The sequence below is a fragment of the Dendrobates tinctorius genome, unplaced genomic scaffold, assembly GCF_039654945.1.
Source record: "Dendrobates tinctorius isolate UK_male_01 unplaced genomic scaffold, ASM3965494v1 ptg000177l, whole genome shotgun sequence".
Classification (NCBI taxonomy): domain Eukaryota; kingdom Metazoa; phylum Chordata; class Amphibia; order Anura; family Dendrobatidae; genus Dendrobates; species Dendrobates tinctorius.
In genome coordinates, this window is record NW_027361844.1 from 6,088,792 (window position 1) to 6,111,855 (window position 23,064).

The 23,064-nt window shown below is 44.1% G+C and overlaps 1 protein-coding gene and 4 non-coding genes across 5 annotated transcripts; all 5 read right to left on the reverse strand.

Annotated features, from left to right (window-relative positions):
* Positions 1–621: 621 nt before the first annotated feature.
* Positions 622–22,845, reverse strand: NOP58 (NOP58 ribonucleoprotein). The gene is made up of 15 exons (XM_073551512.1): positions 22,681–22,845; positions 14,659–14,735; positions 8,729–8,781; positions 8,175–8,299; positions 7,935–8,071; positions 6,691–6,755; positions 6,477–6,611; positions 5,937–6,082; positions 3,639–3,765; positions 3,212–3,375; positions 2,830–2,964; positions 2,581–2,642; positions 2,091–2,380; positions 1,394–1,506; positions 622–992 (listed from the first exon to the last, which is right to left on the reverse strand). Exons 1-15 carry the CDS (start codon positions 22,723–22,725, stop codon positions 927–929), a joined length of 1,740 nt encoding a protein of 579 aa, XP_073407613.1. The 5' UTR covers positions 22,726–22,845; the 3' UTR covers positions 622–926.
* On the reverse strand, positions 2,721–2,797 carry LOC141054309 (small nucleolar RNA SNORD11). Its single transcript, XR_012221403.1, has one exon. It is a non-coding gene; the product is annotated as a small nucleolar RNA SNORD11 (small nucleolar RNA).
* LOC141054306 (small nucleolar RNA SNORD70) lies at positions 5,397–5,486 on the reverse strand. The gene has a single exon (XR_012221400.1). It is a non-coding gene; the product is annotated as a small nucleolar RNA SNORD70 (small nucleolar RNA).
* On the reverse strand, positions 8,603–8,690 carry LOC141054307 (small nucleolar RNA SNORD70). The gene has a single exon (XR_012221401.1). It is a non-coding gene; the product is annotated as a small nucleolar RNA SNORD70 (small nucleolar RNA).
* On the reverse strand, positions 10,263–10,349 carry LOC141054313 (small nucleolar RNA SNORD70). Its single transcript, XR_012221406.1, has one exon. It is a non-coding gene; the product is annotated as a small nucleolar RNA SNORD70 (small nucleolar RNA).
* Positions 22,846–23,064: the final 219 nt, after the last annotated feature.

Genomic DNA, 23,064 nt, shown 5'->3' on the forward strand with positions numbered 1-23,064 from the left:
CTTTATCACTGGGACCATATAGAGGGGTGGAATCGAATACTCAGGGCAGCAGCAGGAATAAACCAATGGATCCTGTCACTCAATTCATCCTGCCCAAACACCACAGGCAGCGTGAATCAAGAGCCTAGCTGCACGAGAAACCTTTTATGTTTTGTTTCCGAGAAAATATAGTTGACAGATCCGGCCACAAGGAGATATGAGTTGAGTCTGAAGGGGTCCCTGGCCAGATTCTCCCCACCACACTCCAGGTGATTGACAGGTCTCTCCCTATGGACACACACGCAAAAGACCTGTCAGTCAACTGGAGAGGAGCAGGGAGAATCCAGATAGGGTCCGCATCACACTTATTCAGTTTCCCTACGTACCTAAGATAAAAGTTCAAACTGTTTACTCTTAAATGCTGAAGTGTTTGGGAGAAAGACATACCCGGCTGCAAAAGCACAGTCAGGCTCAGGCTGTGCACAGTTTGGGAAGCATGAATGTAGATACACGTTCCCTTTAAGTTGCAAAAACAGAGACAAGGACGATCAAAAGCGCAGTGTAAAATGGACCCATACAGTTTCTGCTTGCTGCCTAAATGTTCCCAGTATTAAAAAAAAGTGGTTAATGAGAACTGAATGATAACGTTCATAAAAATATATTTGATCAAGACAGAAATGTTTACTGTCTACAAAATCATACACAAATAAAAGGAATAAATCTGCACAGCCATCATAGACAACCAATATAAAAGCTCTCATCTCTGATGTTATGTATCATACATTACTAAACAATGAAAAACAAGAGGTCACGTCGGCTCCGGTCACTGGAGAATTGTATAAACTAAGACAGGGTATCGGGCATCCAGATAAAACTGCTGGATAAACCAAGTTTGTCAAGTCCTCTTGCAACAAATATAGTCCATATTTTGTGAAAATGTCCTGTTCTCAATCATCATCATCATCATCATCCTCCTCCTTTTTTACCTTCTTTTTTTTCTTCTTTTTGGGAGGCTGTTAATACAAAACATTGAGAATACATAAGAATATGAACAGCAGCACTATGACCAGAGATGGGTCACAGATGTGATTGTATACTACTCAGACAACCCCTTGTCATGCCATGTGAACACTGCAGCCAAAACAGCCACCACCAATGCGCTGCTACAGTCACACTTCCCCTGGATGAAACTTGGGATGTTCGCTGGGGGTGCAAGAGCTGCAGCCCTTTAGTTGCCACCGACTGACTGCGGTGCTCACTTGGCATAATAATAACATGAGCCCTTATGCCAACGATCACTTAATGGCATCAGTGCGGTCGGAGAGGCGCTTATTATTTTACACTGGAGACAGTAGTATTTAAGAAGGTTTTGTCCAATTTGTGGACAACCCCTTTAACCTGTATGGACTCTCACCTCATCAACTGTGCTAGCAGTAGGTGCTTCTTCTGGTTCTTCCTCCTCTTCTGTCTTTATCACTTTCTTCTTTTTCTTCTTCTTCTTTGGTGTCTCCTCAACTTCTGGTTCTTCTGCAAAGTTATCAGAATAACAATTTCCATATAAAACTAAAGTTTACTAGGCACAAAAGTGAAGTTTGCTTTAGTGTTCAAGAGGTTTCTCCCCCCATATTCAATACTGTTTTAAAGAGAACCAGTTATGCCCCCCTAAATGCTAAACCTGCAGGTAAATACTGTTACAATGCTGTCCAGCTACCATACTGAACATGAGGGAGACTTAATTCCTCCTGGAAGTCTCCGGCTTTCAGTTATAGATGCATGCCTGGCGCAGCTAGTGTCATTTCTCAGTACACAGTGAGCAGCAGCTGAAAGTAGTACACCCAGGCACTGACCGCTCACTACACAGATGTGTTGTAGAGTCGGCTGTCAATCATACTGCCGGGGCGTACTTACAAACACCGCTAATGATGCTGTGAACACTGACTAGCTACTCTGGGCATGCCGCAGATTGAAAGCCAGCAACTCCCATGAGGAATAAAGTTCATTTTCTCCCTGTAGTCACATTGCAACACTCTTAACCTGCAGACAGATACATATAAAATGATAATATCCACACTAAACGGATGTCTACACAATGTAATTGTGCCCAAGAATACCTTCTACTTCTTCAACTGGTTGAATTTTTTGCTTTTTAGCTTTCTTCGCTCGGACCTCACAGGGCTGCTCTTCCTCCTCCTCAACCTTTGGCTTTTTAGCTTTCTTCACTCGGACCACAGAGGGCTGCTCTTCTTCCTCCTCCTCAACCTCTTCTATCTTTGGCTTTTTAGCTTTCTTCACTCGGACCTCCGAGGGCTGCTCTTCCTCCTCCTCAACCTCTTCAATCTTTCTTTTCTTGGGAACTGAGGGTAGGGTAGAGTCCCCAGATGGGTCATAAGTTCTAACCTCACTGCAAGTACAAGAAGGCATCATAATCAGCTACAAGTTTTTCAGGCCATTTGATTTAATGTTAAAGCTCCCGAAGCTCAGACAAGTAACACATGCACTGTAATGCCTCAAGTGGTTAGTCTTTGGATATCCACGCATGTACATGTTAAGAAACAAATACTTATACCCAGATGCAAACTATACTCTTATAGCAGCTCATACCTTTTATGCTGATATTTCTCAGCTCTGGCAAGTGCTTTCCCGGAGCCACTAATTCTCTTCAGCTAGGAACAAGAAGATGACAAATCAGCAACGGATCATTAAAGTATTGGTACATCCTAGTGTACTGGTATAGAAACAATGAGGCTCAGATGAAGTAGTGACTGATATTGCCCTCATAGAAACATCAGGCAATAAAAGGGTCATCATCACAGACCACAAGACTGATATTATAGCTGTAGTAGTACCTACCCCCCTCTCCTCCAAATTTCGGAGACGCGCTTCCAACTTTGCTCTGGTCTCCACCCCAAGCTGTGCATTTGTGTCTTCCCCAAGTGCATCGTATCTGATAGCAAGTGCTGACTTGGCTGCAAGCATACGGGAGATCTGATGGAAGAAAAAAACAAAACCTTATCTAGTCTGGATCAGTAACCTTCGGTACCCCAAGGATTCTGAAGCTAGAACTCGAACCGAGCCCTAATAAAGGCGAATACCATGTATTACTTCTCTTTTACAACATTAGATGCTGTATTTTGGGGGGGAAACTGGATAACTCTGTTAAAGACCAGTTGGAAAGAAGTCGCAACTGATTACCAGAGGATTTGCTCGCCAGGACTCACTTAGTACCATTTACCTTTCCCTTATTTTTGGGTGCAGTCTGCCCAACAAGGGACGCGTGATAAAGAAGACCATATTTTGGTGTGTCCCTTTTGGTCTTCAGTGCTCTGAACAGTGCCTTCTCAGCCCCCAAAATCTGTACAGTGGACGCTGGGTGTTTTGCCAGATTCAGAAGGGAGCCTATAGGGGTAAAATAAAAGGATAAATGAAGATGCTCCATAAATGAGAAAAAAAAAATAAAATTTTTTTTATAAACAATGCACGGAGATGCAAAGGGTGGGTAAATAGTATAAAAACAATAAGTGGCCTCAGATGAGATAGTGACTAGAATTGCCATCATGGAAAATCAGGCAAAGTAATCTAATCATCATCACCGACCACAGCAGAAATAGAGCTGGTCCGAAGACTAGAGAAGCAATCCGGTGAATGAAGTGAAGACTGACCTGCATGGGCAATAAGCCTGGCACCAACCAACTCCCCTACCAGGACAGTGAGGTTTGGAGCTATGGCCATCATTCTGTTTTTGAGGTAATCATATAGCTGGGTCCTGTACTCTGTGATTTCTATTACCTAAATGGAAAAAGCACAAGCTAAAGCAACAACATGTACAATCTTCATAATGTATGCATTCTATGGATGGGAAAAAAAAAAAATACAAAACAATACGTTTACTTTATATGAAGTGCTTCTACTGCGTTTTTCTCCCAGCAGGAAAAAAATACGACAATTTTGCATTAAAATGTGTGTATTTATTGACATATTTCCCAAAAATTATATAGGAAAAAAGACATTCATGCAATGGTTCGATCTGTAGACTACTTGTACAAACACAAAACAATTTGTTGAATGTATAATTAGCACCGATTAAAAAAATAAAAAATAAATTATAAATATATATATTTAACTCCACCATTTAGGTTCATCATAGGTTGCGTCCCTCCCTTTGGAATGGAGCCCACATCTTTCCCTACATATGACAGCTGGTCTAATCAGATGTCATGTGCATTTAACAGAAGCGGGTGGATCAGAGAACCACCAGCGGATGTTAACTAGTGCAAACCAGATGCGTATCACAAACCCCACACACCAGCGCCACAGTCACAAGATCGCAGGTCGCTGATGGGTTGGCATGATAGCTGGGGGTCTGCAGAAGACCCCCCTTCCTGCTTGTCATTGCAGATCTCATATGAACACCGCCCCGTGGCTGGCATTCACAGGAGATAATTATTTATACACAGCCGTGCTGAAGCCCTGGTATGTGTAGCACAGGCGATCGGATGATAGCAGCTTCAAGTCTTTTACGAGTACTATTGAAGCAAGCAAAAAAAAAAAAGTTTTAAAAAAATTAAAGAGTTCAAATCACCCCCTTTTGCACTATTCAGAATAAAATAAAAAATACACATTTGGTATCGCTGTGTTCAGAAACGTCCAATCAAAATATAAAAACAATCAAATCGTTAAGTAGCATATTTTTTTTTGGGTTGCTGCAACATTGCAATAAAATGCAAAGATGGGCGAAAACATTTTTCTACCCCAAAAATGGTATCAATAAAAATGTCAGCTGGGCGCACAAAAAAATAGGTCCTTACCCAGCCCCAGATCCAAGAAATTGAGAACGCTAGGTGTCTCGGAAAATAGCGCTTTTCTTCTTACAAAATTTGAAAAAAAATTTCACCACTTAAAAAAGAACCTAGACATGTTTGGTGTCTTTGAACTCGTAATAACCTGGAGAATCATAACGGCAGGTCAGTTTTAGCATTTAGTGAACATGGTGAATAAAAAAAAACAAAAAAAAACAATTGTGGAATTGCACTTTTTTTTTTAAATTTCACCTCACATGGAATTTTTCTTCCCATTTTGCTTTCCAGTGGTAAAACCAATGGTGTTGTTAAAAGGTACGACTCGTCCCACAAAAATCAAGCCCTCACATGGCCATATTGAAGAGGAAATAAAAAAAATGTATGGTTCTGGGAAGAGCAAAAAAACGAAAATGAAAAAAAAAAACGTCAAATCGCAAGGTCGTGAAGTGGTTAATATTTGGAACCAATTTCATTTGTTTTCATCATTAATGTCTCCTCAACAAAACATTTTGCAAGTCTAGAACAGACACTAATGAGATGGTGGAAAAAAGGGTGAAAGGGAAGAGGAGGGACGTGAATCAAAAAAGGGGTTGTCCAGCAGAGAACCACCCCTTTAAGAGACTGATTGTTGCCTCAGTGGTAGTGACGAACATGTTGAATCTAATCATGGGTGTTCAATTCAACTACAAATCCATCACTGGCAACATAAATGGCAAACCCGATATTGGAACACACTACAGATCTGCATCCCTTGCCGATCACGGTGTTTCACACAATAGAGGACAAACTTTTTATTGGCCTATTTCAAGGAGTCTGAAATCATTACTTGGTTCAATTGACACTGAACCCCATGGCCAAAACCTGGGAATATTTTTTTCTGCAAAATCACGAGAGATACCCATATGCCTATATATATATATATATATATATATATATATATATATATATGTATGTAACAGTCTGAGTGACAAGCGCTGACTGTATAATGTACATTTTTACAGAAGGCAGTGAAAACGTGAACTTTTCAATAGTGAGGAGACGTGCGTTTTTATGCATTTTTTTGCTGTTCATCCTCAAAGATTTTCTAAATCTTGATTGTGGTGAAGCAATTGGATGAAAACCAGCAGAAACACTCCTCACTTGCAAGGGTCCAACACTCACCTGATCACACAAGTGTAAGATATTATTGATATCTTCTTCTGACACCTCTGTGCCCATGGAAATCTCTGCAGCAGCTTTCACCTCTGCCTCCACTTCTTCAGTAAGGATCTCAGAGAGGTCAAAGGTGGCATAATTTACCCGATCACCTGGCCAATGATAAAAAAAATGAACAGATTAGTAATTCAATATATGGGCACAAATGGACACTAAAAATAATAGTTAATGCCAGGAGCTTGATGGCCTCAGATGAAGTAGTGACTGAAATTGCCCTCATTGGAAAATCAGGCAATTAGATAGTCATCATCAACGGCCAAAATAAAACAGTCATCATCAACGGCCAAAATAAAACAAACAATATTTCAAATGACTTTCTCGAACCCAGTCAGTGGAATAATCAAAGTACTACAACCATGAACAATACTAGTAGCAAATATATAGGTAAAATCAAATGCCTGTATGCCTTTAATGGAGACAAGATGGGTGGTAAGGCGAGTTTAGCACCGTTCTCTGCCCATTAGGATCGCAGGTGTTGTAGCTCACCTACAGCCCGCACACACTTGCAGTATGCCAAGTTATCGGTGATGACTTTGCCCAGCTCAGGAAAGTGCCAGCCGTACCACTCTCTGCAGCGCATGATGTAATTATTCAGCTCCTTATCCAGATCATCTAGAAGGGCTGGAGGAAAATGTAGTGTTAGAATTTGGAAAATCTCTAACCAGCTTCATAGCATTATTTTTCATCAGAAGACACTCACAGATCGCTTGTACAATCATTGTGTCCACCTTGTCGGGGCTGAACTTTAGTTTGTAGCGAGACAGGCTGTGGATATTTAAAAATTGGTAAGTCATGGATAAGAGGATGAACTAGGAAAAGCAAACATTCACAGCAGGCAATTAACAGGTATCAACAATGTTCCATAAAACAGATATTTATGTATTTTGCAGTCCTTGACATATCCCACTAGAAGGAAGTCTTCCATAGAACCCCCCCACACTTAAATAAAGAGCATTAGTAAGACCTCATAGAAGCGTGCTTCTTAAGACTTGTGCGGTACTTTTTTTTTTTATATGTGTCTAAAAGCAAACAGGTAGCTGCTAACAGAGGCAACAAGCTGCCTATTCAACCCAGAAAGTCTCAAGCAGTTGTAAGAGAATGGTCAGCCATAATATACTGAGCGGCCATGTTGTCTCTAGCAGCCATTTTGTCAGAATTACACAAGTTGTAAAGGAATCTACTTCTACAAAAGAACTAATAGATGGAGGATGGCAAAATGAGATCATGTCTCCTAGCAACCTCAGCCGATGTGCGTAGAGGAAGATTGGATCAATAGGGGAATAGGGTCACCAAATATATGGTCAGTATGCTTATACGTGATAGTGTGGTAGCGAAGAGTAGAGTAGTTAAAAGGTCAGGATGTAAGAATTTAGGGACCTAGACTGGAGACAATGATAAGATTTTAGGACAGTAGCCATAGATACCAATGACTTATGGGTTTTAGTGTTGCTTGAAGAAATGTTAATATCTTCGTATTATGTCATTATATTCTCTTTTCTAAACCACGTTTCTGTAGATTACCATGAAAACGCCTTAGAATTATAATGTTAACGCCCTCTGCGGCAAAATGCAGCTTTCTTTGTTCTGATAATGTATAAGAAGCCCCTGTTACTGTCGATCGGGGCCATTCCATCGCCATCATGCCACTGTGCCTCACCATGGCCAGGGCACAGAGCCTTATCACCGCTAGACCTCCTAGCGAATCTCTGCCTGTCTGAATTCCTGTTTTTGCCCGCATATTCCAACTCCTCTGTTATTCTGTATCTGTTTTGCCGTGTATCTCCAAATAAACCTTCAACCTCAGCTTGATAAGAGATCGTCTGTGGAACTTCTTCCCGACTCTTCCAGCTCTCAGTAGAACTTTTTCTTACACAGTCACCGACCGCTGCTGCCAGCGATTCAGCTGCTCCACATCAACAAAAGAAAAGGAAAGAAGAGTATTACCTGTGAGCCAAGCCAAGGGACATTGCAGCCATCTCCCGAGTGGAGAGTCCTGTAATAAGGCCATCCACCTGGTTGCGAATCCCCCTCATGAGCTCTGTCACCATGGCACTGTGCACACAGCTGATGTTCACTTTATCCTAAAGTTGTGAAGATGGAGGGCAAAACAGCTCAGCTTATGAGAAAAGAATGGCCTGTAACAAACCATGTGGACGTCCTGGATAAGATTTCACACATTAATACCTTAATGACACCACCAAGCTTGGCATCTGCAATTGCCAGCTGCTCATGTGCCTCTTTTGCTGCAATTTTCTTTAGGACCTTCTTTAAGTTTTTGCTGATCTTTCCTTCTACCAAAGCAGTGGCCGCTATGGGAGGGAAAATTAGAGACTTCAATTAAAAAAAGATGGAGGTGATTGGGTTGTGTCTGAAGCCAGAAGAGGAACTATAGAAGTCATATGTATTCATATTCACATACTGTGTCAACAAGTAGGAAGGTACTGTAGCCAGGATGGCAAGCGCACTTTCAGCTCAGTTGACTTGTCTACAAGGCTTAAAAGTGGACAACAAAATACATATTACTTAGGCCCCAGTCAGCTGGCCATGAGGGCAACTGCCCCCCATTCCATCAGCATTTTATAGGAGCCTGCCCTGATGAGAGCAGCCTGGAGAAGAACGTTGCCTCAGTGGTAGTGACGAAATGTTATGGTAAAATCATTAGTTTCATCATAAGAACAATCCATCATTGGCAACAGTAAACATATTGAGAAGTGGCATAGGTGCAGATATCGGCTTACCGGCCAGCGCTTCAGTCGTGTCCTGGAACTTTTCAAAGTGTTTCAACTTAACGCTAGAAATCAAGAAAACCAGGAGTCAAATGGCATCATGGCTGGATAAATAGATGAACATAATTATATTCTATAAAAAGGAAGCACAATGAGGAAAATAAAGCATGTGTACTAGAGATGAGTGAACGTGTTGAACAGCCACGAGTCATGAAGGTGCGGGGACTGTAACATATTCAAGCTCGCCGAAGACCCTCGATTATCACCCAAGCATACTTCGATAACACCTTATAGAAATAAGCACGTTCACTCATCACTAATGCTTACCTCCTGGACCAGCACTGCCCCTGCTATTGCTGAGGTGTCCTTTCTGGCAGCAGATCATCAGCTGCTGCCTTTGCTTTTCTACCAACCCAAACTTTCAATCCGATGGAATAGTGAAGGATGCAGCAACTCAATGAGTGCTGTTTGGTTAACCACTGGGACAGAGTGTAGAAATCATGGGAGAAGTGCTGGTCCACGAGGCAAGCATTTTTTTTTAATTTCATGCTGCAGAGTGGAATTATTACTGTATTTTTCAGACCATAAGATGCACTTTTCCCCCAAAAAAAGTTTGTGGGAAAATGAGGGGTGCATCTTATGGTTGCAATATACTTACAAATCCTGTGGCAGCGGTAGTCCGAATGCAGCCTCCCTTTCCAGGCTGGTGTGGCGGTGTCAGGGCTCTGTGCTGCATGGGAGGCTCCGCCGTTATGTCATCAAAGCCCAGAAGCTCCCACAACTCCGTTGCGGTGGCCTCCAGATAGATGGCCACCAGGGGCGGTACATGCTCAGATTCAGATCTCAGCAATGAGATCTCGTCCCGAAATCTAGGGACGAGATATGAGTCTGAGCATACGCTGCCCCCGGCGGCCATCTTTCTGGAGGTCTACGCATCGCAGAAACGGAGCTACGTGGGCTTCCAGGCTTTGATGAAATGCCGGAGGAGCCCCCTACGCAGCACAGAGCCACTGCTGCCACAGGACACAGCGCTGCCGCCCCACAGAGTCCAAGCCACCGCACCAGCCTGGACCACCAAACGACCCCTGTGACCACTCCTCCATCTGTGCTGATCCCTTCCCTGGTAAGCAGAACTCGGACTGTAAGACGGACCCCCATTTGACACATTTTTTCCCCCCTATTTTCCTTCTGAAAAATTGGGGTGCATCTTATAGTCTGGAAAATACAGTAAGAAAAATCAGTTGTTCGGTGGTGGAAATTCCTTTTAAAGGGACTGTCAGCACAAAATGACTATTCAAACTAAGTACAGGTGAAAGTGCAAGCTTGATATGGCCAAATACTTAAGTGCACCTCCCCTCCATCTCCACCCACCCTGTTTAAAATGACAGCTCTGACAGATCCAGACAAAGCTGGAGATAGGTAGAATGCAAGAGTGGGAAGGTGTTCTTAAATGTTTGGCAATACCAAGGGTGCACCAAGCACCTGTACTTTGTTTGAAACGTCATTCTCTGTCCACAGACTCCCTTCTAAGAGACCGATATTGCCGATTGTTGCCTCAGTGGTAGTGACGAAGATGTTGAATCTAATCACGGTTACTCAATTCAACTATGAATCCATCATTGGCAACTTAAATGGCAAATCAGATACAGACCATTTATACACCTGCGCCGAGTATTTCACAGAATGGATGAATTGTTCCACGTGTATCAAATCACAAACTGGTATATTATTCAACTGATACTGAACTCCATGCCCGAATGAACGGACTAGTGTTTCTCCTAAACTGTGACACACAACCCTGTGTCTATACGTGTAAGGCGGTGTGCACACGTTGCTTTTTTTTTTTGCGTTTTCGCAGTTTTTCCGCTGCGGAATCGCCGCGAAAGCGGAAAAAAAAAACGCATCCCATGCAATCATGGGATTCCGCAATGCTGTGCTAATGCTGCGGATTTTTCCGCTGCGGAATCGCATAGCGGAAAAATCTGCAGCATGCCCATTCTTTTTGCGTAATCGCGGCGATTCTGCAACCATAGCAATGCAGTGAAACGCTCACTTTACGCATGTGGCTATGCCCACCATGTGTAAAGTGAGCGTCTCATGTGCGGATGGTACCCAGGGCCTGGAGGAGAGGAGACTGTCCTCCAGGCCCTGGGTATCATAATCCTGTAAAAAATAGAAAACAAATAAAAAAAAAAAAATAGTGATATACTCACCCTCCGGCAGCCCCCGGAGTCCTTCCCCGCCTCTCACCACGAGCTCGGCATCTTCCGGTCCCAGTAATGCTTTGCGCGAATGACCGCTGATGACGTCGCGCTCTCTCCGAGAGTGACGTCATCTCAGGTCCTTCGCGCAAAGCATTACTGGGACCGGACGATGCTGGGAGCGCCGCAGATCGGGGGCCGTCGGAAGGTGGGAATAATATATATATATATATATATATTTTTTTTTTATTATTTTAACATCCTATTTCCAAGCAATGCGCAAACATTCTGCAAGCGAAAAACGCTTGCAAAACGCTTGTTTTCAGTGGGAAAAACGCATGCGAATGCATTTTACCCGCGGCAGGAGTGCAGAAATGTTGCGGAAATTTACGCAGCATTTCTGAAACGTGAGTACATAGCCTAACAGTCAGATTCTGAATTTTAGGCTGTATGATGTACATTTTTACAGAAGGTAGTCACTACAGGAGATACAGTTGTGCTCAATTTACATACCCCAGCAGAATTTTTGCTTTCTTGGCCTTTTTCAGAGAGTATGAGTGATAACACCAAAACTTTTTCTCCACTCAGGGTTAGGCCTCTTTCACACTTCAGTTTTTTGCCATCAGTCAAAATCCGCCAAAATTTGAAAATGGCGGATCCGCTTTTTCTTGTTGCGGATCCGCAATTTTCAAATTTTGGCGGATTTTGACTGATTGCAAAAAACTTAAGTGTGAAAGAGGCCTTAGTGGTTGGGTGAAGCCATTTATTGTCAAATTACAGTACTGTTTTCTCTTTTTAAAATCATAATGACAACCCAAAACATCCAAATGACCCTGATCAAAAATTCACATACCCCATTTCTTAAAGGGGTTGTCCGGGCTTTTCACATAATCTCAGTACATATCTGGGCTGCAGAATTATGACAATAATTTACTTTGTCACTAGTTTGCACGGTTTTCTAGATATTCTGAACAGAATGTCCAAGGGGGGGGGGGGTGTTATGGCATTGAAATGAGAACTAGTCGTAACCTCCTACTCTACTCCAAACATGCCCTCTATAGCAACAACACCACCCTCCATAGCTACAGGCCCTCCCCATCCACATGAAGCAGCCCTCACACAGTAAGGAATTCTTCCCCTCCAGCAGCCTCAGTGCAGAGAGCTGCTCCTCCCCCAGACACACACTGAACAGTGATCTATGCAAAGTGAAACCAGTGAGGAGTGAAAATCGTCCGGTATTCTGGGCCACTCCATGATTACAATACATAACTCATCAGTAATTCCTTCCCTCACTGTCCCAGGCTGCTGGCAGCAGTGAGAACAGACTGTGATGGCCAGTGATGGGGGTCTGCAGCTTCTAATCTGCACAGGGGATGGCAGTCACTGATGTAATCTGTTGTGTGACAAAGCCTCTGCTGTGTGAATGAGACAGCTCTGTGTCACTGATGTCTTCACACAGCAGCAGATTTGGCGCAGTGTATGTGTGAAGCTCCAGTGACCAGCACCACCCACTGCCCACTCATTGGCTGGCAGTAAACTGCACCAGCACTCATCTTTATCATTATTCCAGCATTGGAAAGAACACCGCAGTGATCCTGTATTTGTGAAAGCAGCACAATACATACATACACCCCCCCAACACTTCACACTGTTACAGCTGCTGATTGGACAGGCTGCTCCCATCAGTATTTGTGTCATTAGAGACACAGTGCCCACACATACACTGCACCAAATCTGCTGCTGTGTGAAGACATCAGTGACACAGAGCTGTCTCATTCACACAGCAGAGGCTTTGTCACAGAACAGATTACATCAGTGACTGCCATCCCCTGTGCAGATTAGAAGCTGCAGACCCCCATCACTGGCCATCACACAGTCTGTTCTCACTGCTGCCAGCAGCCTGGGACAGTGAGGGAAGGAATTACTGATAATGAGGTATGTATTGTAATCATGGAGTGGCCCAGAATACAGGAGGATTTTCCCTCCTCACTAGTTTCACTTTGCATAGATCACTGTTCAGTATGTGTCTGGGGGAGGAGCAGCTGCTCTCTGCACTGAGGCTGCTGGAGGGGAAGAATTTGTTACTGTGTGATGAGGGCTGCTTCATGTGGACGGGGAGGGCAGGTTTGGAGTAGAGTAGGAGGTTACGACTAGTTCTCATTTCAATGCCATAACACATCCCCCCTTGGACGTTCTGTTCAGAATATCTAGAAAACCGTGCAAACTAGTGACAGAAAGTAAATTACTTATTGTCATAATTCTGTAGCCTAGATTTGTACTGAGATTATGTGAAAAGCCTGGACAACCCCTTTAATACCGTGTATTGCCCCCTCTAACATCAATGAGAGCTTGAAGTCTTTTGTGGTAGTTGCGGATGAGGTTCTTTATTTTCTCAGATGGTAAAGCTGCCCACTCTTTTTGGCAAAAAGCCTCCAGTTGCTGTAAATTCCAGGGCTGTCTACTAGCATGAACTACGCGCTTGAGATCTCCCCAGAGTGGCTCAATGATACTGAGGTCAGGAGACTGAAATGGTCACTCCAGAATCTTCACTTTGTTCTGCTGTAGACAATGACAGGTCGACTTGGTCTTGTGTTTTGGATCATTATCATATTGGAATGTCTAAGTATGTCCTGTGTGCAGCTTACAGGCTGATTCCAAATTTGCCTCCAGTACTTGCTGATAATGTGCTGCACTCATCTTTCCTTCAACTTTGACCACATTTCCTGTAGCTCACACTTCCCCAAACCATCAGCGAACCACCTCCGTGCTTTACAGTAGGAATGGTGTTCCTTTCACAATAGGCCTTGTTGACCTCTCTCCAAATGTAACATTTATGGTTGTAGCCAAAAAGGTTAATTTTGGTCCCATCACTCCAAATTACCTTGTTCAAGTAGTTTTGAGGCTTGTTTCTGTGCCGTTTTGCATATTGTAGGCGAGATACTTTGTGGCATTTGCGCAGTAATGGCTTTCTTCTGGCGACTTGACCATGCAGCACATTTTTCTTCAAGTGCCTCCTTATGGTGTATCTTGAAACAGCCACACCTCTAGTTTCCAGAGAGTCCTGTACTTCAGCTGATGTGATTTGTGGGTCTTTCTTTGTATCCAAAACAATTTTCCTGGCAGTTGTGGACAAAATTCATTGGTCTACCTGACCGTGGTTTTGTTTTTACAGAGCCCCTGATTTTCCATTTGTTTATCACCTTTTGAACGCTTCTGACTGGCATGTTCAATTCTTTGGATATCTTTTTGTATCCCTTTCCTGTTTTATACAGTTCAGCTACCTTTTCCCATAGATCTGTTGACAATTCTTTTGCTTTCCCCACAACACGCAATCCAGAAACGTCAGTGGCTGGATGAAAGATGCAAGAGTCTGTCTGGATCCAAGAAACTAACTCAGCTTTTATGCACACACACAGATTACAAGCAAACAGGTCATAGGTGAGGATGATACCTTTAGTAGCCATTCAAACCAATTTGTGTCAACTTCTGTGCATGCTATCAGGCCAAAATCACCAGGGCATGTGAACTTTTGATCAGGGTCATTATGATTTAAAAAGAGAAAACACAGTAGTTTGATAATAAATGCCTTCACTCAACCACTAACCACGAGTGGTGAAAAAGGTTTGGTGTTATCATTCATATTCTCTGAAAAAGGCCAAGAAAGCAAAAATTCTGCCGGGGTATGTAAACATCTGCGCACAACTGCAAGATGCACTTGTATGTAAATATTTCAGGTCTTACACTTTATTTGCTTTTTCCGGGGTTTCAAATTCTTTCCATATACTGTCTACTTCTTGTAACTTGCTCTCATCTAGAACCTGAAAAGACAAAAGTGATTAACAAGCAAGAAAGGCATAAAGGCAGGAACACCAGGGCTGTGAACTCGGTGTCCATTTGGTAGAGTCGGTAAAAAGAAAAAACGAATCGAGTCCGACTCCTAAAATATATAATACAGTAGGTAACAGTAGTACAATGCAGGGCGTGCTGCAAATTTTATAAGAATTTGGGAAAGTTATGAAATGTCCTAAAAGGCTATGTGAACACAATGCGGATCTGCGGCGTTTGTGCGGAATTGCACCAAATCCGCAAAGGATTGCTCAAGCAATGTTAATCAATGGGAATCCAGAATTGTTGTGCACATGCTGCGGAAAATTCTGTCCTGATTCACAGTGTTTTATTTTCCACAGCATGTCAATTCTTTCTGCGTATCTTCATAGTTTCTGCACCCATTGACTTACATTGAGTCAGTCAAATCTGCAGCCAAACTACAGGTGTAAAAAGGTTTGCATATTTGCTGCGGATTTGCGTGTCAAAAACGCGGCAGAAAGGAAAGGATGTCAGAAGGAGGAAGTGTGTGTGTGGGCAGAGAATATGACACGTGCGTCTGTGCGCAAGAGCATCTGTGTGTGTGTAGCCAGGCGTAGTCTGATGGGACTACTACTCCCATCCGGCTATAAATATCAGGAGAAAACACAGAGCAAACAATATAAAAATTATGTTCAATTTTATTCGAGTAAAGTACTACAAAAAACATATATGTATAGTAATGTGCAATTATGGACAAAAACAGATAGTATCCACATACAGTACCCCAAACCTCCAAATAGATGGAAAAAATTCCCGGACCATGTCCCAGGGAAGTGCAAAAAATTCCCACAGTAAGAAATTGTAGCCCCCAAGCACATTGGCCTAAACTAGACATAAGTAAGGGGCATCGTTATAGTGAAACAAACCGCAATAGATAAGCGGCGAAAAACAGGGGGGAAAAAAACAGAACCCAAAGGGGCACTTACCAGGAATGGAGGAGAGGGGAAAGGCTGTACCACCCCCAATCCCATCCGGCTATGTCTGCTGTCACATAACAGTGACAGCATGTGCCGATGATGGGAGAGTAGTCCCATCATCCAGCGACATCTCTCGATGTGACTGTTCTACACGTGAGATCGTCGTGGGACACTCTGTAATAGACTACATTGGACAGGGAGTATATGTTGGTTTACTATTTTATATTGGTTGCGGGAGACGAGGGATTCAGGGTTTAGGCACTCAGCAAGTCTGTGATTAATTCAAATAAAGAACTTTATTCTGGCTGTGTATTTATTATATAACTATAGGATTAGAAATGGATACGAGTCTTATAGACACCTCTCCATTACCAACCTGCGCACTTGATGTCACCTGACAATACAAAATTGACATCAACCCCACAAATTTGAACCCCACTTGCCACCACTACAGGGCAAGTGGGAAGAGCAGGGCTAAGTGCCAGAAGTGGCACATCTATAAGACGTGCCATTTCTGGGGCAGATGAGAGCCGATGTTTTTAGCCTGGTGGGGGGGGGGGGGGGGGTTTTCCAATATCCATGGCCCCTTCCCAGGCTATTAATATCACTCCGCAGCTGTCTGCCTAGCTTTTGCAGGTTTGATTTTATAGGTGGATGTCATGTCAACGTTTTTTGGGATTCCCCTGTAAACTAGCCAGTAAAGGCTAAGCAAACAGCTGTAAGCTGATGAAAGCCTGGGAACCTTCATTGCTATTGGCTTTTTTCCAGAATATTAACATCTGCCCTCAGCCGCCGGCTTTCTCTGTGCTGGTTATTAAAATTATTCAGGAGCCCAGGCAATTTTTTTTTTTTTTTTAAATAAACAGATATTGCATTTCATGCAGATTTTTGACAGTTGCTTTTTTGTTACAGCATATGTAGGCTAATTATGATAATGCTCCTACATAGCCTGGTGTTTGTGTGTTTTTATTTAATATTAATGATGGTATGTGGCTGAAGAGGTTGGTCAAGGAAATTACATCACAATTTTTTTTTTTTAATAATATATGTTTATTTAGCTCTGAATTTACAAAAACGGAAGAAAATCAACATGAAAATTTGTGCGGATTTTCAACTGTGTTTTCTGCCAAGAGAGGCAGAAACCGTGCAGAATTTTACACAAGCAAATCCACAACGTGCACACATAGCCTAAATGTCTGTTCCTGATCTAAGGATCTCTGCTTTTGTTGAAATGAATCTGTGCTGCACTTTATGTACATGCTCAGTAGTGACCAGTGCTGTGGAGATGAATCTGTGCTGCACTTTATGTACATGCTCAGTAGTGACCAGTGCTGTGGAGATGAATCTGTGCTGCACTTTATGTACATGCTCAGTAGTGACCAGTGCTGTGGAGATGAATCTGTGCTGCACTTTATGTACATGCTCAGTAGTGACCAGTGCTGTGGAGATGAATCTGTGCTGCACTTTATGTACATGCTCAGTAGTGACCAGTGCTGTGGAGATGAATCTGTGCTGCACTTTATGTACATGCTCAGTAGTGACCAGTGCTGTGGAGATGAATCTGTGCTGCACTTTACAGCACTGATCACTACTGAGCATGTACACTGAGTCACAAGTGAGGGAAATTAAGGAGTTGGGAGTTTGGCTTACCGACTCCACAGCCCTGAGGAACACCACACCTTTTTGTAGGACACCATTGTTGGCGGTGTCCTGCAGTCCCTAAAAAATACACATAGCTAAATGATCCAGAGGCACTCGATGAGCAGCAGTATGTATGTGATCACAACAGTGCCCAAGAAAGCAGTCTTAGGCTACGTGCACACGCTGCGGAATGGGGTGCGGATTTGGCCGCGCGGATTTTGTAAAATCCGCAGGTAAAAAGACCTGTGGTTTATCCTGCGGTTTGAACATCTCCACAATGGTAGAGATAGGAAACCGCTGCGGAGATAGGAAACCGCTGCAGATTGCACAGAAAGAATTGACATGTCAATTCTTTCTGCGGTTTCAAGACAGCGCGGAAAAATCCGCACCGTCTGCACTGCGGTTTTGTATTCCCATAGGGAATAATGGTACTGTACACCGCAGCAAAAACTGCTGTGGAACCGCAGCAGAATCCGCAGAGCGTGCACACACCCCAATGCCTCCACACACCTGGAGGGAACAAGCAGTCAGTTTCCCTTGTTTCCATTATAGACTGTAAGCCTGCGAGCAGGGCCCTCATTCCTCTTGGTATCTGTTTTGATCTGTGTGATTATTGTTATGCTGTAATGTCTATTGTCTGTGGAAGTTCCCTCTATAATGTAAAGTGCTGCGGAATATGTTGGCGCTATAGAAATAAAAAATTATTATTATTATTATTAAGAATAGTCTGTTAACTAGTTCAGCACTGGGGTATAGGCTCTTGTTTTTGACCCCTCAGATTTTTAAAACAGGAAGTTTTAATGGGGTCTCATGAGATTAAAACACACTTTCAGACTTTGGGGTTGCCAAAGGTTCAATGGACCATTCAGCTATAATTCTTATAATGTAGGGCTGGGTCAGCCAGGTGGGCATGCAGGGATCCTATAGCCAATGGGATTAAGGCCAGCTTCAAACGTCCATGAAACAGACTGTGCTTAGATAGGAACGCCCAGACTACTCGTCAGGTCCCGAGCTAAACCTCCTCATTTGTGAGGCATAAAAATAGAAATAAAGCATCCAGTTACAGGTCACACTCATTTGATAAGTTCCTGAAGGGTCCTAAGATGTCCTCTGTTTGTGTCTGCTAGATTTATTGTGACGGAGGAGTGAAGGAAAAAAGCAAGCACAACTAATTTTAATGAAAAAAAAAAACTCAAAAATGGAATGGCTCTTGCATTTTATTTTCACTGTTTAAAAACACAAGTCTACAGAAAAGCAGATTATAACATTATCCATGAGCAATTTGCTGTGCACTTTTACCTTTAAGCTTTTTGGGATTTCTTCATCCACTGTGATGGAAGCAGGGCTGTGGAGTCAGTAAGCCAAATCTCCGACTGCTCAATTTCTGAGACTTATGACTCAGACTCCACAGCACTGTTCACCACTGAGCATGTACATAAAGTGCAGGAGAGATTCATTTCCACAGCGCTGCTCACTACTGAGCATGTACATAAAGTGCAGGAGAGATTCATTTCCACAGCGCTGCTCACTACTGAGCATGTACATAAAGTGCAGGAGAGATTCATCTCCACAGCACTGGTCACTACTGAGCATGTACATAAAGTGCAGCACAGATACATCTCCACAGCGCTGGTCACTACTGAGCATGTACATAAAGTGCAGCACAGATACATCTCCACAGCGCTGGTCACTACTGAGCATGTACATAAAGTGCAGCACAGATTCATCTCCACAGCACTGGTCACTACTGAGCATGTACATAAAGTGCAGCACAGATTCATCTCCACAGCACTGGTCACTACTGAGCATGTACATAAAGTGCAGCACAGATTCATCTCCACAGCACTGGTCACTACTGAGCATGTACATAAAGTGCAGCACAGATACATCTCCACAGCACTGGTCACTACTGAGCATGTACATAAAGTGCAGCACAGATTCATCTCCACAGCACTGGTCACTACTGAGCATGTACATAAAGTGCAGCACAGATTCCTCTCCACAGCGCTGGTCACTACTGAGCATGTACATAAAGTGCAGGAGAGATTCATCTCCACAGCGCTGGTCACTACTGAGCATGTACATAAAGTGCAGCACAGATACATCTCCACAGCACTGGTCACTACTGAGGCTGTACATAAAGTGCAGGAGAGATTCATCTCCACAGCGCTGGTCACTACTGAGCATGTACATAAAGTGCAGCACATATTCATCTCCACAGCGCTGGTCACTACTGAGCATGTACATAAAGTGCAGCACAGATTCATCTCCACAGCACTGGTCACTACTGAGCATGTACATAAAGTGCAGCACAGATTCATCTCCACAGCACTGGTCACTACTGAGCATGTACATAAAGTGCAGCACAGATTCATCTCCACAGCGCTGGTCACTACTGAGCATGTACATAAAGTGCAAGACAGATTCATCTCCACAGCACTCATCACCACTGAGAAGGTATATAAAGTGCAGCACATATTCATCTCCACAGCCCTGGTCACTACTGAGAAGGTACATAAAGTGCAGCACAGATACATCTCCACAGCGCTGGTCACTACTGAGCATGTACATAAAGTGCAGCACAGATTCATCTCCACAGCGCTGGTCACTACTGAGCATGTACATAAAGTGCAGCACAGATACATCTCCACAGCACTGGTCACTACTGAGCATGTACATAAAGTGCAGCACAGATTCATCTCCACAGCGCTGGTCACTACTGAGCATGTACATAAAGTGCAGCACAGATACATCTCCACAGCACTGGTCACTACTGAGCATGTACATAAAGTGCAGGAGAGATTCATCTCCACAGCACTGGTCACTACTGAGCATGTACATAAAGTGCAGCACAGATTCATCTCCACAGCGCTGGTCACTACTGAGCATGTACATAAAGTGCAGCACAGATACATCTCCACAGCACTGGTCACTACTGAGGCTGTACATAAAGTGCAGGAGAGATTCATCTCCACAGCGCTGGTCACTACTGAGCATGTACATAAAGTGCAGCACATATTCATCTCCACAGCGCTGGTCACTACTGAGCATGTACATAAAGTGCAGCACAGATTCATCTCCACAGCACTGGTCACTACTGAGCATGTACATAAAGTGCAGCACAGATTCATCTCCACAGCGCTGGTCACTACTGAGCATGTACATAAAGTGCAAGACAGATTCATCTCCACAGCACTCATCACCACTGAGAAGGTATATAAAGTGCAGCACAGATTCATCTCCACAGCCCTGGTCACTACTGAGCATGTGCATAAAGTGCAGCACAGACTCATCTCCACAGCACTGGTCACTACTGAGCATGTGCATAAAGTGCAGCACAGATTCATCTCCACAGCACTGGTCACTACTGAGAAGGTACATAAACTGCAGCACAGATTCATCTCCACAGCCCTGGTCACTACTGAGCATGTGCATAAAGTGCAGCACAGACTCATCTCCACAGCACTGGTCACTACTGAGCATGTGCATAAAGTGCAGCACAGATTCATCTCCACAGCACAGATTCATCTCCACAGCACTGGTCACTACTGAGCATGTGCATAAAGTGCAGCACAGATTCATCTCCACAGCACTGGTCACTACTGAGCATGTGCATAAAGTGCAGCACAGATTCATCTCCACAGCACTGGTCACTACTGAGCATGTGCATAAAGTGCAGCACAGATTCATCTCCACAGCACTGGTCATTACTGAGCATGTGCATAAAGTGCAGCACAGATTCATCTCCACAGCACTGGTCATTACTGAGCATGTGCATACAGTGCAGCACAGATTCATCTCAACTAAAAGCCGAGATCCATAGACCAGGAACAGATCAGACATTTATAGGAGATTTCATAACTTTACCAAGTTTTTATGAAAACATTTACAGCACATCCTGCATTGTACTAATGAACCCAATATATTTTATACTGACTCCACATCCTTGGGTGAACGCGCAATCTCCTGTTTTTTAACAAAGTGCAGAGGATTGAATGATTAGAACAAGTGATACTGAGCCTTTTCTCACAAAACTAGTCAAACTGCCTGCAGACTGGATGAGATTGTAATTGAGAAAGGTTCTTCAAAGCAGTGTGCATTCCCAGACATCTAGGGCTAATATGGAATGGAAAGAACTGGAGATGAGATGGTGGGAATTGGCATGTTTTAAACACCAGATTTGTTACTCCAGTCCCTTAGAAAAGTAGCATTTCTGGCTAGGCACATGTGACTGAAAAGATGCACCTAATGCATCAAGCGGTATGCTTCTTGATAAATCTAACATCCTATTCCAATAGGCCCCCAAATTAAGATTGGTCTATGGGTAATCAGACCCCAGGTGTTCAAAGATGCCTGCAGGAAAATCAGATCCATTCAAAACCAAAATTAAACAGACTGCAAACATACAAATCACAGACAACTTTACAGTAAAGGTCCCGTTACATTTAGGGATGCACCAGCGATCCCGACAACGATATGACCCGGTCAGGATCGCTGGTGCATCGCTAAATGGTCGCTAGTGAGCTGCCACACAGGCAGATCTCACCAGCGATGCAGCAGCGGTCCGTCGGGGGTCGCTGTTACCTGTCACACCGCAGCGATTCTGACGACTTCCGCCTGCGACCATGAGTTCTGCGACGTCGCTCGTCGGCGCTGAACACAGCGATGCATGCCGGCCAGCGGGACGCCAACGATCAGAAAATGGCCTGGGTCATTGGAGCAGGAACAGCGATATCCAGCGGGGGGGGCCGGTCGCAGGTACGTGTCACATGTAGCGAGATCGCTGGCGATTTCCCTGTTGCGTCACAAAATCAGTGACGGTTTAGCGATATCGCTATGTGAGACGGGGCCTTAAGCGGAATATCAGGGGCTTCTGTGGTTGAACACATTCAATAGTTATCACAGGGACAAGCACAACTTACGTGACCGAGATGGCCGGTGTGCAGCGGGGGAGCTCAGGGCTGGGCCGCCATGTGCAGCCCCTGGGAGTAAGGGACCCAGCACAGGAGGCGACATCCCCCCAGCCCCATGAGGAGCCCATAAGGGGCCTGATAGAGCCCCAGCATGTGAAGCAGCTCCTGCCCAGGATGGGAACTAAACTACAAGACCCCCAAGGCTGAGCCTCCTGTAAGCCGCGTGTTACACCGTAACCCGAACAGCAACACCAGGAGAACACTAATCCACCAGCCCGTCCGTCACACAATAGGCCTTATATCGCCCACAGGGGCCATAGAAATGTCCGCCCTGCAGACAGCCATGTGCGCCCCGACCTCAGGGGACTGACACGTGCGATCACTGGGCAAGTTCATCTGACGACTATATCGCGGGGTAAACTCACCTTAAATATGGCGTAACCCGCCGCGGTCTCAAAGAGCACCAACATGGCTGGACCGAGATGCTTGCGTGGGTCCGACACGGAGACCACCGCGCTAAACCTCGCAGCCCAGACACGTGTACGACTAAGCGCCAAGACGCATGCGCACTGCCGGTTTCCGCTTGTGTAGTTCCGGTGTCTACTCACTGAGTGACGTCATCGCGCCCTTCCAAGGTCGCGCAGTGTAGGTGGCGCCAGGGAGCGAGGAGCAGGGTGACGTGAAACACAGGAGTGATGGAGAGACAGGGGAGGGGATAACTCCTGCCCAATCTACTGCAAGGGCGGGGAATGTTTTTTCTGCCAAGGGCCATTTGGATATTTATACCATACTTCGCAGGTCGTACAAAC

What these genes read in the sequence shown, in the direction of transcription:
- NOP58 (XM_073551512.1), bottom strand. Translation starts at nt 22,725, where the DNA reads ATGTTGGTGCTCTTTGAGACCGCGGCGGGTTACGCCATATTTAAG. An exon ending in CAAGTGTGTGCGGGCTGTAG is followed by an intron (nt 6,083 to 6,476) that starts GTGAGCTACAAC and finishes ATCATTGGCCAG; the next exon opens with GTGATCGGGTAAATTATGCC. An exon ending in CTGCTAGCACAGTTGATGAG is followed by an intron (nt 993 to 1,393) that starts GTGAGAGTCCAT and finishes TTGTATTAACAG; the next exon opens with CCTCCCAAAAAGAAGAAAAA.